The following is a 16,804-nucleotide window of genomic DNA, read 5'->3' on the forward strand; positions in this document are numbered from 1 at the left end:
TAACCAGGGGCATTTGAAGAAGGGCTGTGAAGCCAGACTGGTGCTAATTGAATTACTCAAGCTTGTATTTGCAGAGGTGGAATTTCCTAGCAGTTTTGTGCAGTGGCCTTAATATTATTTAGAGATGGGGGTAGAAAACCAAGTTATGTATCAGTCCCAGCTCCGCTAAGCGGGTAACCACGTCCTGGAGTTGTGACGGACTGACTTACTCCTTTACAAATGTTCGGAAAATGGCTTAGGGTTTTCTTCCCAAACTGTGGGGTTTTTGAAAAGGAACTTGGGGATCTTTTCAGCTGATTCTCAGTCTCTTTACCAAATGCAGTTCCTCGTGGGAATGAGCCGCGGTCCATTTGCAGGAGGTATGTCCACAAGGACCAGCTTTAAAGCTGTCACTGTAATGCAGCAGTTCCTTCATGCAAAACCTTGAAAAAGAAGGCTGCCCTCTTATTCTGGCTTCCTCGTGGCCGGACCTTTAAAGAGCTTTGGCAAACACAGCGGCCTTCCGATTCTCGTGCACCAATTGGGGGCTGTTCGATCCGGCCCATTACTGGCCTAAGGCAGAGGCTGGGAAAGACATTGTTTACTCCCGTTGGGCCATGCCCACTCGTGTGCAGACCCACATATTTGCTGCCTGGCCCCCTGGCGTCCCAGCCTCTGTCCTCCTGGGACAGGCTCAAGGCCGCCCCATCCGAAAGGACCCGGCATTTTGGCTGCCAATGGCACTGTACAGGAGAGGTAGAAGAACAGGACCTTGGGCAGGGGAGACGACCCACCCCATCGGACATTGGCCAGCCAATTAAACTCCTCTTCCTCCTCTTTCCATCGGGCCTTGCCCACCCATCGGAGATACGCAGTGCGAACAGTGTGCAAATCCTGCTCGCTCCTTCACAACTCTGCTAACCTGCCCGCCTGACCCTCAAAACCCCGGGAGGGTTTTCCAGAGCACGTGGTCCTGATGCAGGAGGGGAGCGAGCAGGGACGGAGGAACCGAACCCAGAGCCCCCTTGCCTGCATCGAGGGCCTCTTCTCCTCCCCAGCTTGTCTTTACACAATTTCAGGCTTTGCTTTCCATTAATCAACGGTCTGTCTCCGGAGAGGCAACGATCTCTTCCAATCTTGCTTTGCAACTTGTTCTTTTATGCAGAGCAGACTCGGGATTGATCTAATAATAATTCCTCCTTCCACAAAGAATGCCGGACACTCTCAGGTCCCTTTGCTTGGGGTGGGGGTGGTGGGCAGGAAGGGGACAATCTGATTTTATAGTGTGGAGAGACAGAAGCAGACAGGTACCGTGATCGAGAGCATGCAGGCAGGTAACTTTGGTTTTCTTTCCATTGCATAAGTAAGCGGCTCTCTCTCAGCTCTGGTCAGGGGAAGGACCCTTATAGAATCACCGGGTTGGAAGGGACCTTGGAGGCCTTCCCGTCCAACCCCCTGCCCAAGCCCAAGGCAGGAACCACCTTTCTGAAGTTTGTTTTCACTTGGTCATTTAAAAACATGGATTCAGATACTGCCTGGAGGGAAAAACTTCCTGTTCTGATAGGAACATGCGTTCTGGTTTTTTTTTTTTAAACCCAAATCTTAATCCAAGAAGGAAAAGCAACTCCATCTAGAAGCAACAGGAAGGCTTTGCTCTGAGCCCACCTGGGCTGGATCAATATAAGGGCAAGATCCTTTGCTTTCCCCCAAGGGAGCAACCCAGTAACTCTGGATGTGCTGGGACAATTTGCACTTCCCCCCTGCTCCCCCAAAGGACAACAGGGTGTGGCCCTTGCCTCCCAGGGCAGGATAACGCAGAGGCTTTATGAGCTTTATTTCCTTCCATGTCTGCTGTCCTGCAGATGGACGGTAAGCCCTGTTGATCAAAAATCTCCTTTGTGGTCAGGCTGCTCTGCCGGGTCACCAGAATTCTTGCCTTCAGTCTCTCCCTGGTGCCCATAAAACATGGTTTCTCATTGCAAAGACTTGGGTGGAAGGTCTACCCCCCCTCCCCAAAGCCACGAGGTGGAGCGATGGACGGGGGATTCTCTGCAACCCTCAGTGCGTTCTGGGACCCCTCCCTGCGGCCTCCTAACCATCCCGTTAGTCCTGTTTACATCACACTCTCTTCTTTTTCAATCAGGGTGGCCGGCTTGTAGCCGTTGCAAAGTCCGGAGCCGTTGAGATATTCTTCCTCTTTGTTGTAATGTTCTGGCCCGGAAGATGCCAGGGAGTTCTCCGAGATGGAGCCGTTCTTGATGTACCCTGGCAAATTCCGGTGCCCGTTGAGGGTTCCCGAAATAAGTTTGCCGTTGAGAGGTAAGGGAATCCCTCCTTTGGCAGTGACGTTAGTGACACTGGTGTGGGACACCATGGGTCCATAGCTGTAGGTGGTGCTCCCACTCCGGGCCTTCCTTCTGAAGTCCAGCGCTAATGTCCATCGGCTCCAGGACTTCTTTATCTCTGCTTGAACCTGATGATGGTGAGAGAGGGGAAAAAAAGGAGACTTATTATGGGATTGGAGTGGTGGAAGGTTCTGAGGGAGGTCTGCTTATGGAAGACATTCCGGACTGTGCAAATTGGAATTTGCTGAATGAGACACGCAAAGGGGCAATGGGGAGGAGGGACCTGAAGGGGTCTGAGATGGTTAAGCCAGAAGGCTGTGCAGACTCCTCGGAGGACTGATGCGAAGGGCTTTTGAAGGCATTGGCGTGCTCACGCGCATACACCAAAGTCATTTCACGATGCCAGCAGTCCTGGCAGTCTGTCTTCTGTGCATAACCACACACATCGTGCAAGCACATTCCAAATGATTTGCAAGATCCTATTAAGCAACTGAATCCTAAGAAACCAATTCATTAATCAGCGGATTTCATTTGCAAGTGTCTGCATAGGACTCAGTCAGGCGTTCTGAAGGGAAAAATGTTTTCTTTGTGCATTACTTTTAGGTGGCAGGGATCATTTTAGAAAAGCTATTCCCCCTTCTGAAGAGATGGTGCCTCCCTCCCTCCCTCCTTCCTAATTCAGGAAATCAAAAAAAGTTTCATTGTTTATTCTAACCCAGCCTTTCCCAACCTGGCCATTGTGACAACATGGAAGGTACCATACTGGGGAAGATTGATGTAATCAATAAGGTAAAGGTAAAGGTTTCCCTTGACGTAAAGTCCAGTCATGTCCGACTCTAGGGGGCGGTGCTCATCTCCATTTTCAAAGCCGAAGAGCCAGTGTTTGTCCGTAGACACTTCCGGGTCATGTGGCCAGCATGACGACACGGAATGCCGTTACCTTCCCGCCGAAGCGGTACCTATTGATCTACTCACATTTGCATGTTTTCGAACTGCTAGGTGAGCAGGAGCTGGGACTAGCAACGGGAGCTCACCCCGCCGCGCGGTTTCGAACCGCCGACCTTCCGATCGGCAGCTCAGCGGTTTAACCTGCAGCGCCACCGCGTCCCTGATGTAATCAATACATCAGCTAAAAGTTGACTGGGGATGGAAGGGAGCAACTTTTGGGATAAAAGGCATACCCTTCAACACTCAGCACCAGCCTCCCCTCTCCCTATACCTCCAGAGAAAGCTCTTTCAGAAGAAGGACAATTTATGGCCTTCCCTCCTTCTCATTTTTTGGCCTGCGTCTTGGCCCCCCGTTAGCAGAGCAGTATGGAAGGAAACGATGGGGTGACTTACACTGCTGTAAGCACTCAGTGCAGAGAACCCTGATCTGCTTCATGGATACCCATCTAAGTTTGAACTTGGCCTATCTGAGTTGAAGTTCCTGGGCCAAATCCAGAGCTCATTAAGAAACCGTTGATGGTCCCCAGAACATCCATGAGAATATGATGGCAAGTGGTTGTCATCTTTGGAAGGACCATGACACATCATCTCTAGGGCAAGTAAAGGGACCTGCATCTTCAAGGATGGGGCACTAGAGGAACCAGAATTGGGACTTCAAGGATGGGGTCCTAGAGTAACCTGATGCCTCCAGCTTTGGTATGAAAGCTCCAGTTCCCTACCCTGCTTTTCCTGATGATCTGAACTAATACAGCCTGGAGAACACAAGTCGCTGATCATGTGGCTTGGTTCCAGGATACTCACCTCCCCGTTACAAAAGCAGTAGATAATAGCCACGAAAAATCCCTAGGAAGAAAAAGAAGGAAGACAATTGGCCTCCTGGATTGACTTCAAGAGCAGCCTAAGGCTACAGGGCTGAAGACTCAGCTGGCTGACACCCAACATTAAACTAGTCCGTAAGGGGGTGGGTAGCTTGAGCTTAACATGTGGTGGAGGACCCATCTCCTGTCCTGGTAGGTTGTGTGAACCAAGCCTGTTAAACTATAAACTAATTTATTGGCACTACATATGATGCAGCACAGGGACTGGGTTCTATTAACAATATTTGCTTTGTTGATGAGCGCTTAAGCCAGTGTTTCTCAACCTTGGCAGCTTGAAGCTATGCTGGCTGGGGAATTCTGGGAGTTGAAGTCCACACATCTTCAAGCTGCCAAGGTTGAGAAACACTAGCTTAAGTCAACATTATTTATTTCCCATCATGCCGCAGGTTCTTTTCCTGGGGATTATGGGATACCAAAATGGATGATGAGTGTGTGGATGGGCGGCAGGGACGGAATTATGACAGAATCCCATAAAACCTGATTTGACTTCAGGAAGGGATTGGCTTGCTACCATCTTAATATTTATTTCTTTATAAAACTTGTTAAGATGTATATTCCACCTCTTCCGCAGGAGCTCAGTATGGCTTCCATGGGGATCTCCTGTCACACAACAATGATGTGGGGAGGCTGGGCTGAGAGAGAGGGACTGGCCCAAAGTCATCTAGTGATCTTCTGGGGTTGAGCAAGGACTAGATCCTGGGTCTCCCCACATCTCCTCCAACATCTTCACCATTACCCCACCGCGGCTCTTGGGCTGAGAGGGAGGGACTGGCCCAGACTGCTCCTAGGGAGCTTCCATGGCTGAGGGGGAACCAGAATCTGGGCCTCCTGGTTTGTGGTCCAGGCTGGGAGCTTATGTGCCTGGGGAGGGGGGGGGGAGCTTGAACCTGATCCTCCTGGTCCCAGTCCAACATCTCCATTGCTACATCCCTCTGGCTGCCAAAAAGGGGTACTTGTGTACGATCCACAGGTATACAGAACAAATGGATCATATCAGCAAATGTCTGCTTGGGATTCAGTCAGAAAAATGCTTCCTTGGGCATTCATTTTTATGCAACAGGCATTCTCATAAAAAGGCAACCAAGAGACGGCATCTGCTACATACAGGAGCGTCCATCGGTCATCCATCCATCCCTCCGCTCATCCACTCTTCCATCCAGCTGCTTATCTTCTACAATACGTCTTGATTAAGTTGAGAACTCTTTTCTTAGTCAATCCCGCAGCCTTCCCCACCTGGCTAGTGAGACAGCCACAGCCAAGCTACCGAAACCCGCTACTCAAATTCTCCATCCTGGATCTGCCCCACAGCAGGACGTTGCAGGGAAGAGAGGCTGGCTGACCTCTTCCAGCATCTCCTTTCCAGTGAAAAACAACTGATGCTAGAAAGAGCAATGTCTGAATCACGTCATATTCAGAACACCATCTTGATTTCAGTAATTACCAGCTATAGATAAATGCGCAGGTGAAGCCCATTTTTATTAAAAGTGGCAAGATGCCTCTTTTCAGTAAAAAAATGGGGACCTTGAGCCTACAAGGGCCCACCTGTGGCACCTGGGTTGGGTGTGGATTATGGGAGTTTAAGTCCAAGCCATTGATGGACCTCAGGCTGGGGAAAACAGTTTCTCGTGTTTTCACCCCCTTCCTAAATCCTACACTCCTGATTTTGATGAAGGTGCAGATGTTCTTCAAACCTGGAAAGAGTTAAAAAGCATTTCGTAGTGCATCTGAATCTGCCAGAGGATTCCCGAAACTTCCGTGTAAGGCATGGCCATAAAAACGATATAATGGACTCCAAATAACGGCATGAGGACCAGGGTAGATTTCAACAGTTTCCTGCAGAAAGAGAAAGAGGATAGACAAAAAATTATGGCCCCTGAGTTGCCCTAAAACGACAGATCTTTCAGACTTTTTGATATCCAACAGTCGTGGACTAAATTGTACCCAAAGTGTTTTGGCACTGAGCTGTCTTTTCAGGTGCAGAGGAGATGCAACGGGTTGTAAAGTGTTTGTCTGGAGCGAGAGATCTGAAACCGTCATCACCACCTCTGAAGCCTTCTGGAGAACAGTTTGAGAAATCAGCATCCAATTACCGAGAGTGATGCAAAAAGTTAAAAGCAGACCGTTTGTCAAAACAGGGAAGGAATCTGGGGGATTCTTTTTAATCAGGAATTTGACTCAGAACACTCTGGCTGATGCTTGCCAACATTCCCCAGGAAACCGACAGATGTTTTGGTTTCATCGCGACAGTTAGTAATATCTACATGATTGTTTTCTAATGTAGTTTGACCAAGCATAGGCACTCCATCTCTAAACCTCCATCCTCTCTCTCTCCCTCTCTCTGTCTTCAGTCATCCATCCATCCATCATCTTCCTCCTCCTCCTCCTCTTCTTCTTCCTATATCCATATCTATCCTCAATCCTCAATCTATCCTATCTATCCTATCTATATATCTATCATCTATCATCATCTATATCTATCCTCAGTCATCCATCCATCCATCCATCTTCTATTTATGTATCTATGTATTTAAATCTATCATCTGTCTATCTATCATCACCACCACCATCAATCTATATCTATCATCTCTCTCTCTAATACACACATGCACACACACACATATGAACTGTGTGTTAAAAATACACATTGCAGATGCCCCCCCTCCCTGCAGATGCCCCCCCCAACTCTTCCCACTGTCTGGAACCCCATATCACTTCTCCTCTCCCTTTCCACCGTTTTTCCTTCTGTCCCATGAAGTTAGTCCTCAGGATCCAGGCGGCTGGTCTGGCCCTCCTGTTAGACCGGCTGTCCCATCGTTTCCTTCTGTGTGGGACTCAGCCTGCCCTCCATTCTCTAAGTTAGTCTGGTGACCTTAGGGGTGCTCCCACCAGCACCCCTAAATCAGGATTCAGCTGCCACCTTGCTGGGGTGGGGAGTCGGTGGTGGACGAGAGGCTCGCTTGTCACCGACCAGGCCTGCTCTGGGGTCCCTCTTAAGCCTCTACCCCCTTGCAAGGATCCCTTTGTGGCGCATCAAATTCAGGGGGCGACCCGGGGCCCGATCTGGCGCCCTGCTCTGCAAGGGGAGAGGGCCTGTGGCTTTCAGAGGCACCCCTTCAAAAAGTTTCGATCGCTGTTTTGTTGAACTGAAGCCTCCTTTCCAAAACAGCCTCCTGAGAACACAGGTCTCCTGACCTCGGCTCATCTCAAAGACACTCAAAGGGATCGACCTGTTTTGGATTTGGATGGGAGATCAGCAGGCGAGCTGCCGGGATGCCTCCCTGAAGTCCCCAGCGGCTGACCTTGACCCAAGGGAGTGTTGCGCTTCACCTCCCGTGATAGATGCCCGGGAGACTCGCTCTGCGTTGGCAAGACCGGTCGGTCTGGCCTGGGGCTGAGGGCTATGGGTGAAGGGGCCAAAGGAAGAGGCGATACCCGCGAAGGATTATTCCGACTGGGAGGAACAAGCTTTGATCCTGGCCTTGGTGTTGGGGGTGCAAAAGGAGGCCATCCATCCATTCCAATAAATTATTTTCCATGTCTGCTACTTGGAAAGGGAGGGAGGGAGGGAGGGAGGGAAGGAAGGAAGGAAGGAGGGAAGGAAGGAAGGAAAGGAGAGAAAGGAAGAGGAGAAAGGGAGGGAGGGAGGGAAGGAAGGAGAGAAAGGAAGGGGAGAAAGGAAGGAAGGGGAAGAGGGGAAGGGGAAGGGAGGGGATGGGGAGAAAGGAAGGGAGGGAGGGAGGCAGGCCGGCCCACGGAACAGCGGTCGGTTGGCACCATCAACCAGAAGAAGTGAAATGCTGTCTGATGGATGGACACCTCTGGCAGCGCCCAGGCGCCCCTGCAGGGAGCCTCCTCTGCTTGGAAAGGAGGCTGCCCGGGAGGCGGAGGAGGAGCGCCGTCGGGAGGCCGCTACCCAGGGGGCGCCGCTGGGCCGGCCGGCCTTCCCCTCCGCTGGCACCGGCGGTTGCGGGGTCCGGGCTGGAGAAATGCCGCCCCGCCCGCCCGGCGCACCCAAACCGGAACGCAGAGCAAGCCTCGCGGGGCGCGAAACGAGTCTGTGCGCAACCGACAGGCCTCCGCCGGGCTGGCGAGCCGCCTCGGGGTCTTGCGGGGCCGCCCGAGCCACGCCCGCGCGCCGCCCGCTTCGCATCAAAATACTTCTGCCCAGACCGACGGGCCTCCCCGCCCGCTCCCCGCCCGCGGCCTCCAAACGCAGCCCTGTCCTCTCCGGCGCGGCTCTCCGGTGCGGCCGGCCGGGCGGGATTCGGGTCCGGGAAGGGGCGCGCGCGAGGCGGCGGGGCGCGGCTGCTCTCGCCCGGGCTCCCACGGCGCCGGCGTCAAGGCAGAGTCCCCGCTCGGCTCCGATTAACCGGTTGGGAGAAAGCCAGCTCGGCCTGGCGGCGAAGGCGCCGGGCCAGAGACCGGGCGGCTGCGAGTTCTAGTCCCGCCTTGGGCACGACAGCCGGCTGGGTGACCTGGGGCCATCCCGCCCTCTCAGCCCAAGAAACAAGAGCCAGTCTGGTCTAGTGGCGAAGGCGCCGGGCCAGAGACCGGGCGGCTGCGAGTTCTAGTCCCGCCTGAGACCCTGGGCCAGTCGCTGCCTCTCAGCCCAACTTGGTGCAAGGTGGACCAGCCGCCTCGTGGTGCGCCCCGGGCAACGGGACTTGTCACGGCTGAACAGTCCACACATCTGGCTGCCGGACCCCACAAGGATTGCCCAGCAAGAAAAAAAAAAGCAGCACGAAGACCAAAAACTGCTGTGCCAATCGATTAAAACAAACAAACAAACAAACACACAAACAACGGTCGGGGCTTGGTGCAAAGGAAGCCAAACCGTTGCGCGCTTTGCCCAGCCGGCCGGCCGGCCGGCGCGATGCCCTCCGATTCCTCCGCCCGGGCCACAGCGCTGGGGCTGCTGGAGGGCGCCGGCCTGCGGGGGACCCTTCCCCTGGCGTCCGGTGAGGGACCGCTCGGTTTTCTGCGGGCCCCTCTTCTGCCCGCCGGCGTCGGGCTGAATCCTCCCCTGAAGTCCCCGAGAGAGAGCGGGGGGGGGGGGGGAGATTTCGACCCCTTACCGGTACTGTTGTTTTGTGTCGCATCTCCCTGCATTGGTTTCTCGGAGTTTAGTTGCGAGGACTCGGATGATTTTGATAAACAGGATGAAATTTGCCTGTGAGACAAAAGGAAGAAGGGGAGGGGGGGAGGGGGAGGGGGAGGGAGAAAGGAAAGGGGAAGGGGAAGGGGAAAGAAGGAAGGGAGCAAGGGAGGGAAGGAGGAGGAAAAGTGGAAGAGGAAGAGGAAGGAGAAGAAGGGAAGGGGGAGGGAGGGAGGAGAGAGGGAGAGGGGGAGGGAGAAGGGGAAGGGGAAAGAAGGGAGGGAGCAAGGGAGGGAAGGAGGAGGAAAAGTGGAAGAGGAAGAGGAAAGAAGGATGGGAGGAGGAGGAGGAGGAGGGTTATGAAATTGGTGTGTCTGGGCAAAAGAGGCCTTGGAATCCCTCTTAAACATGCCCAGTGGTTGATGATTTATTCTGCACCTTTGGAAAAGGGTCTGGCAGCTGGGACCTCAGCTGACAGGCTGGACCTGAAAGCCTCAGCAGGAGCCCACCGCTCCCTGCCCCCTTTTGTGGCTGCGGGTTGGCTGCTTGGGAGTCACCTGCAGAATGCTGGGAGCTGCAGCCCCTTCTGTGTCCAGCAGAGGGCAGCAAGTGGGGGAAGGCATGCTCTTTGTTAATCCTCCTAGCATTTGTAAAGCAGCTGACCTCAGCTGACCCCCAAAGGGTAGCCCTGGTTAGCCCTCGGATGGGAGACCACTTGGATATTCCAGGGCTGTCGACTAGGTGGGGATAGAGGGCAGCAGCCAGTTCTGTCTTGTTGCCAAGAAAATGAAAAAGATGTGCCTATCAGATCGCAGGGCATTGGTTCAATCTGAAGTAGCCTTTAGTGCTTACAAAATTCAGAATAAGCCCTTCCTTCCTTTTTATTTAGAAATAATTGTATTTGACTAAAAATTGGGGGAAGACAGAGAGAGAGGGAGAGAGAGATTAATACTAATGGAAGGGTCACTTTTGTAGTTAGGATCTCCAAAACCTATACCAGATATTTTAAAAAATTATATTTAAACTTACACACACCCTTCCTTTCCATCCCCCCACCTTCCTTGCAGAACTTGGTTCAAACCCCCCCCATGTTCTGGGTGGGCACACGACGGAGCTTCGGGGTCAGGATGAAAAGCCTGGGGCGCCCTGGAAAAATGAAGGGCCCCTTTTGTTTGCTAACCTGGGTTGAGCAATCTTGGCAGTCATTTCTGCCATCCTGCCCACCTTCCCTTGGCTGCCAGGACCACCCACTCACCTTGGAACTGGGTGGGGAAGGGAAGGGATAAGAATGGGGAAAGCTGGCAGGAGGAGAATGGTCCAGCGCCAGCCCCCGCAAGCCTTTCGATTTACAGTCCAATTACCACAAGACAATGTCTTGCCCAGGATGGACGTTCGCTGTTTTGCAGAGAAAATTCCCAGGCCTTGCAAGGGGACGCCCGTCTCAGTTTTCCACAAATGTCTTTCCCACGTCCGAGTGGAAGCTCGGATGTCTTATATTTGAGGTCTGTGGCCCTGATGGCATTGCAGCCCCAGTTGCTTCTTTAATTCTGCTGGGTTCTGTGTGTGTGCGTGTGTGTGCATGTGTGTGTTTAACTCTGTCCCTGCAGTTTGAGGAGAGATCTGTGCCTAACATCAGGAGCCCTCCGATTCTCTCTCACTGCGGGATCAAGTCAGCATTTGAAGTTTATCTGAGCACAAGATGTGCAAATGCTTTTCGACATGTCTTTCCCATGGCTCTTGTGCGTCTGTCGAATTTGGAGAGAGCTGGTGGGGCACGGAGGGGGGGCGGAGTTGGGCTTTGGGGGAGGGCGTGCAGAGGGCGCAGCTTTCGTCCTCCCCCTTCCACCTAACAAAATGCAGAAGACCGGGAGCTGAATTGGTTCCATGGCAGGGCGAGAGCTGCCGTCCACTTCTTGCCCACCAGCCTCTTTCGTGGCCTCCTGGCATGGGAGAGATCAAATTTTGGGACCTGGGGGGAGTGGGGTGGGGGGGGTCCCGACGGGGGTGGCTCAGCCTTGCCGATGCTCAAAGCACCCGTTCAAATCCAGAAGCCCCCATCCAAATGGGGGCCCAGCCCTGGCTACTCTGACTGGGATGTGCCATGCAGAGGTGGGTGAGGATGGCAGTTGAACCCGGGTGCCCTCTGGACACTGGAGCGCTGGCACGCCCGAAGTGGGCAGGACTAATTCAAGCGATCTCTGAAGGTCTCAGCAAACCCAGTGGGCTTTTGACTAATGGATGGAAGTCTTGAAAATCTGACTCTCGGGGGGACCTGGATGTGCACAACCACCCAGCCTGCCGCTTCTTACCCTCCTCTGCCCCAAGATGAACCCTACATCAGTCCGGCCCGTCCAGGCAGCCGATGAAGGGAGCTGCGGCTCCCCAGAGCTGATGCCTTTTAATAAAACTGAGAGTCGGAAAAGGGGCGGCCGCGGCCAGGCCCCTCCGGCTACCGAAGACCGACACGGCTGCCTTCCAACGAGAAATGGGAGGGGAGGGGGAGCTGGCATTTTCTGCTCTTTTCCAGGTGTCTGACTGTAAAGTCTACTTGGCGGATTCGCCTAACATTTTCTGCGATTTCTGTCGTTTCTCCTCTCTGACCCTGGCAGTTAGGGGGTTGGGGAACCAGAACACAAGAATAATATTTTATAAATACTGTATTACTTCAAATGCGAGTAGAATACACTTAGAAGTATTGATCCCCTGAGTTCAAGAGCATGTCTGCATAGGTTTTTTGGCAACAGTAAGGAAACCGTTTGCTGCTTCCAAACATTTTTTCAACTTCCCAGTCTAGTCCACTGCCCTATGATTTCCTTACGGTCTCCCATCCAAGGACTAAAATACAGGTAGTCCTCGCTTAACGACCACAATTGGGACTGGAATTTTGGTTGCTAAGAGAAGCAGTCATTAAACGAATCCGACCCAATTGTACGACCTGTACAAAACTGCGACAAAGGCAGTCGTTAAGCGAATCACCATGGTTGTTAAGCAAATCATGTCACTAAGTGAATCATGGGGTCCCCCATTGAGTTTGCTTGCAGGAAGCTGGCTGGGAAGGTCAAAAATGGCAATCATGTGACTGTGGGATGCTGCGACGGTCGTAATGAGAACCGGTTGTCAAGCATCTGAATGATCATGTGACCATGGGGACACTGCAATGGTCGTAAGCGTGATGGCTGGTAGTAACTCGGTTTTTCCAGCACTGTCGTAAGTCTGAACTGTTCCTAAATGAATGGTTGTTAAGCGAGGACTACCTGTAAAGTCCAATGCTTTCTAGCGTTCATCCTCCCACAGCCTTTTTACAGCTGAAGGGCCAGCTTAAATCAAAATGTTTTGTCTCTTAAGAGGAAGGACAGAATCTCCACCCCAAAATCTGGCAGGCACCCCCTCAAAACTCTGCTGGCATTTACATCAGATGTTGTGCTGAAACATCTTAACGTCAGGAAATGTTGTAAAGGAAGAATGGCCAGCTTGATCTCAAGCTGTGCGTGGTTTTATTGGCCCAGATCAGCCTTTTAAATCAGTGTTTCTCAACCTTGGCAACTTTTAAGATGGGTAGACTTCAATTCCCAGAATTCCTTAGCCAGCATGCTGGCTGGGGAATTCTGGGAGTTGAAGTCCACCCATCTTAACGTCGCCGAGGTTGAGAAACACTGATTTAAATCACAGGCGAGGCATGTAAAACAGATGCATGACTTTGCCTAGGCCACTGCACCCACCATCTTGACTTTTTTGACTCCTGGAGCAGCTTTTGCCTGTTAGTTTCCCCTCCTTCTCCCTGCCTGGGTCCCTCAGGCCCTGGCTGATACTCACCAGCACGGCTGTGAGGATGGGCACCTGGATAAACCACTTGAAATAGCCAGCGCTTAAATCCCAGCATCTGCCAAGAAAAGGAGACAAAACCTAGGAGAGAAATCCTTCCGAAGCTGTTTTACAATCCTGGCTGTTTTTATTTAACAGCCTTTGGCCCTGGGAAATATTTCAGGGGCTTCTGGAATTTCCTTTGTCAAAAGGCTTGTTCAATTCATCCCAGACTTCTCTGGTAAAGCAGAGAAATTCACGAGAAGTGACCGAAGAGCCAAGCTGAGCCTCCAGGTACAGGAGCAAAATATCCTTGGAAAAAGAAACAGGTGGTGGGGATAAATAAAATAGGTTTACCTACTTCAGTAACCACGGCTCCAAACAGGAGGTTGGCTTAGAAGAGTGTTTTTCAAACTTGGCCACTTTAACCTGTGCTGGCTGGGGAATTCTGGGAGTTGAAGTCCACACATCTTAAAGTTACCAAGTTTGAAAAACACTGGCTTAGAAGGAGCCCTGCTCAAATCCTGTTTTATGCAACTGGTTTTGCAAAATTGCCTTGGCTATAGCACACCAATTTTTAAAAAAATAGTCCAAATTGGATTTGAGTGATATATGTATGTATGTGTGTATATATATGTGTATGTAATAAATGCAAAGCCAGCTTCAGGAGGTATAAAAATGTCATGGCTACACAAATTATGGCTATTAGCAAAACAAATCATATTGCAATGTAGGATAAAAATATCCTCAAGCGCCAATTATTTTTCAAGAAGACGGACAGTGTGTGTCCACACACGCACACACACATTTATTTGAGCAAAGGGGAAAATAAAATAATATCAGAGAGAAACCAGGTTTACATCTCTTTAGAGCTGCAAGTCTATTAGTCTGAGAATTAAATTTTTTTGCCAAATTACTTGTTCCATTTTTAAAGTGTCGCAAAGTTCATTGAACACATGGTTTCTCCATGTTTCATTGTTTTCTGGGTATTTCTAGTGACATTTGATTTGGTACAGAAATAAAAATAAAACGTATACTGCAGGATTCAAAATTAGATACAGCGTTTTTTAAAAAAAGAAAATCATGCAGAAAAGAGTCACTTTGGACTTACTCGGTGTCTGCTAAGGTTGCCCGCAAAGTTGTCCAGATTGTGACAAACACAGCAGGAAGCCCTGGGAGAGGCAGAACAAAATGCACAGATGAGTCTCAGAATCATATATTCAGATAAATATTTCATATTTATCTCCAGCAACCTTCCTGGAGGGGATGTGGAAAAGGGAGGGTGGTGGTGTCATCTGGATAGGACTTTGGGGCGAACATCCAGGATTCATTTAGCACAAAGGTAACAGGGCCAGATCCGGAGTTCTCGCTTGAGGCACAAATGACCAGGCTCAAATTATCCTACTTCTGACACCTTATGGGACGACCCAGCTCTCTGGAGAAGGCTCTGATGCTGGGAAAGTTGGAAGGAAAGAGCAGAAGAGGAGGACCAGCAACACGGTGGATGGACTCAGTTACAGTGGCAATGGGGGCACCACTGGAAGACCTGAAGGACCCGGTTGGGGACAGATCATCCTGGAGAAGGTCTATCTAGGCAACACCAACTTGATGGCACAGAATCAATCAATCGATGCAAAGACCAAGCTCACTTGAGAAGTCCATAATGCTGGGAAAGGTGGAAGGAAAGAAAAGACAAGAAAAGGATGAGCAGCAGGGAGGGGGGTGGACTCAGTTACAGTGGCCATGAGTGCACCGTTGGAAGAGCTGAAGGACCAGAATGAGGACAGAGCTTCCAGGAGAAGATAGATCTATGTGGTCACTAAGAGTCAATACTGGCCTGATGGTAATCAATCAATCAATCAATGCAAACAATCAGCTCTCTTGAGAAGTCCACAATGCCAGGAAAGATAGAAGGAAAGGGGAGAAGAGGAGGACCAGCAGCAAGGTGGAGGGAGTCAGTTACAGTGGTGATGGGTACAACATTGGAAGACATGAAGGACCAGGTTGGGCACAGATCATCCTGGAGAAGGTCCATCTATGTGGTCACTAAGAGTTGACACTAACTTGATGGCACATAATCAATGGATGGATGGATGGATGGATGGATGGATGGATGAATCAATCAATCAATCAATCAATCAATCAATCAATCAATCAATCAATCAATCAACATCTCCCTTGAGATTTTTCTTGGCAAGATTATGGAAATGGTTTCCTATCAACTTTTCCCAGTCTATCCCTCAGCCTGGGATTTCCTGATGGCCTCCCATCCAAAGACTGACCACGTCCACCTCCTGATGACCTTTTGAGATCAGCCAAGGTCAGCTAAAGGATGCCACCTTGCTGTAATTACTTTGCAGTGAGGTAATAGGAAAAAAAAATCCAGAAAAAGGCAACTGTAAAGAACTTCCAAGAATGTGTGGATGTGTCCAAGCGATCACCAAGAGCCCCCATTGATTTTAGAGACTTCCCCTTTCTAAGGAATATATGTCATTTTCTAAAAGGAGGGGACAGATGAGCCTTAAATCCAGGGTTTATTTGGCACTAAGAAGTGGGGAGAGAACAGATGTTGTATGATGAGTCAAGGCAGAGACGGGGGCGGGCTTTGATGGGGCCACCAGCGTGCCTTTTCTGACCCCCGCGGGCATCTCTGGCTGCCACAGGACTAGGTTCAGGAGATCTTTATGCCCACATGTATCATAAGCAGAAGCGCCTTTTCCCCATCCTCTTTCCCATCTCTGGGGGGCATCATTCCCGCCGCCCCTGCTGAGGAGCATCCTGGACTTCAGCCTGTTTACTGACTTTTGGTTAAGGCTGACTGCGTTTCGATTTGCTTGCAAGCCGGTGGGGAGGTTTATTCTTGTTGGAAAATTCCCAAGGGTCCATTCCAGCACAGTTTGCCCCCAGCACACCCCAGACAATCCCTAACATCAGCAAAACATCACAACATTAACTGGCAAAAATGGAATTAAAAAAGCAGGGAGAAAGACGGGCATGAGCAAGAGGCAAAAAGGCAGAGGGCTTGCTAGCGAAAAGCTGCATTTTCTGTATATCTATAGCTCTAAAGGAAAAGGGGAGAATTTTGCAGAGGCACTGGGAATAATTGGTGGGTCATTAACAACGGACAGACCCAAAGGAAGTGGCCTTTGGTTGTTCCAGCTTTAACCCTTTTATGTACATAGCAGCAGCAGAATAGAGATGGAAAGTAGGCCACCAGGTGATCACAATTTGGTGGATGGGGCCGAATATAGCCAATAATTCTCCTGGATGGCCAGATAGCAAGAAATCCACCTGGCTTTGATCCATTTCAAAAAGCTAAACCTTCTGTTCTCTTATTTTTCACTAAATCTTCCCTTCAGATGCTTCTGATTTGGATGCTGAATCTAGACAATATGGTACCAATCTCTAAGATGCACCATTATCTGAATGAATGGAGGTAGTTTTCAGCCAATATGGGTCAGTTTCCCAAATGTCCCAAACCCTAGCCACATTAGCATTTGGCAGAGAAAAATCAATAAAATAAAAGTATCTTGCAGCGCCTGAAAGTCTCAGTGGAATCATTTTATTTCATTATCACATAAAGTAATGTAATTTAAAGCATGCTTCCTCTTTCAGAACCTTATTCCAAAGTGGACTGTAATACACAGCAGCTTATGGGATAATAAAATAAAATTGGTTAATTTTTGAGAGACACAATACTCTGTTTTGTTTTTTAATGGCAGAGTTAATGCAGATCAGAGGTTTCAGCTTCAGGACCA

General features: G+C 50.4%; 1 protein-coding gene across 1 annotated transcript in view; it reads right to left on the reverse strand.

Moving 5' to 3' along the window:
* Window positions 1-203: 203 nt before the first annotated feature.
* The window catches only part of PTH1R (parathyroid hormone 1 receptor), a 109,940-nt gene continuing 93,339 nt past the window's right edge, over window positions 204-16,804 (reverse strand). The window contains exons 8-13 of the mRNA XM_063303260.1: window positions 14,158-14,218; window positions 13,059-13,125; window positions 9,226-9,320; window positions 5,842-5,983; window positions 4,074-4,115; window positions 204-2,452 (exon numbers count right to left, since the gene is read on the reverse strand). Of these exons, the coding sequence (XP_063159330.1) occupies window positions 2,093-2,452; window positions 4,074-4,115; window positions 5,842-5,983; window positions 9,226-9,320; window positions 13,059-13,125; window positions 14,158-14,218 (767 nt within the window). The 3' untranslated portion in view covers window positions 204-2,092. The remainder of the gene's footprint in view (window positions 2,453-4,073; window positions 4,116-5,841; window positions 5,984-9,225; window positions 9,321-13,058; window positions 13,126-14,157; window positions 14,219-16,804) is intronic.

The sequence above is a fragment of the Candoia aspera genome, chromosome 4, assembly GCF_035149785.1.
Source record: "Candoia aspera isolate rCanAsp1 chromosome 4, rCanAsp1.hap2, whole genome shotgun sequence".
Classification (NCBI taxonomy): Eukaryota; Metazoa; Chordata; class Lepidosauria; order Squamata; family Boidae; genus Candoia; species Candoia aspera.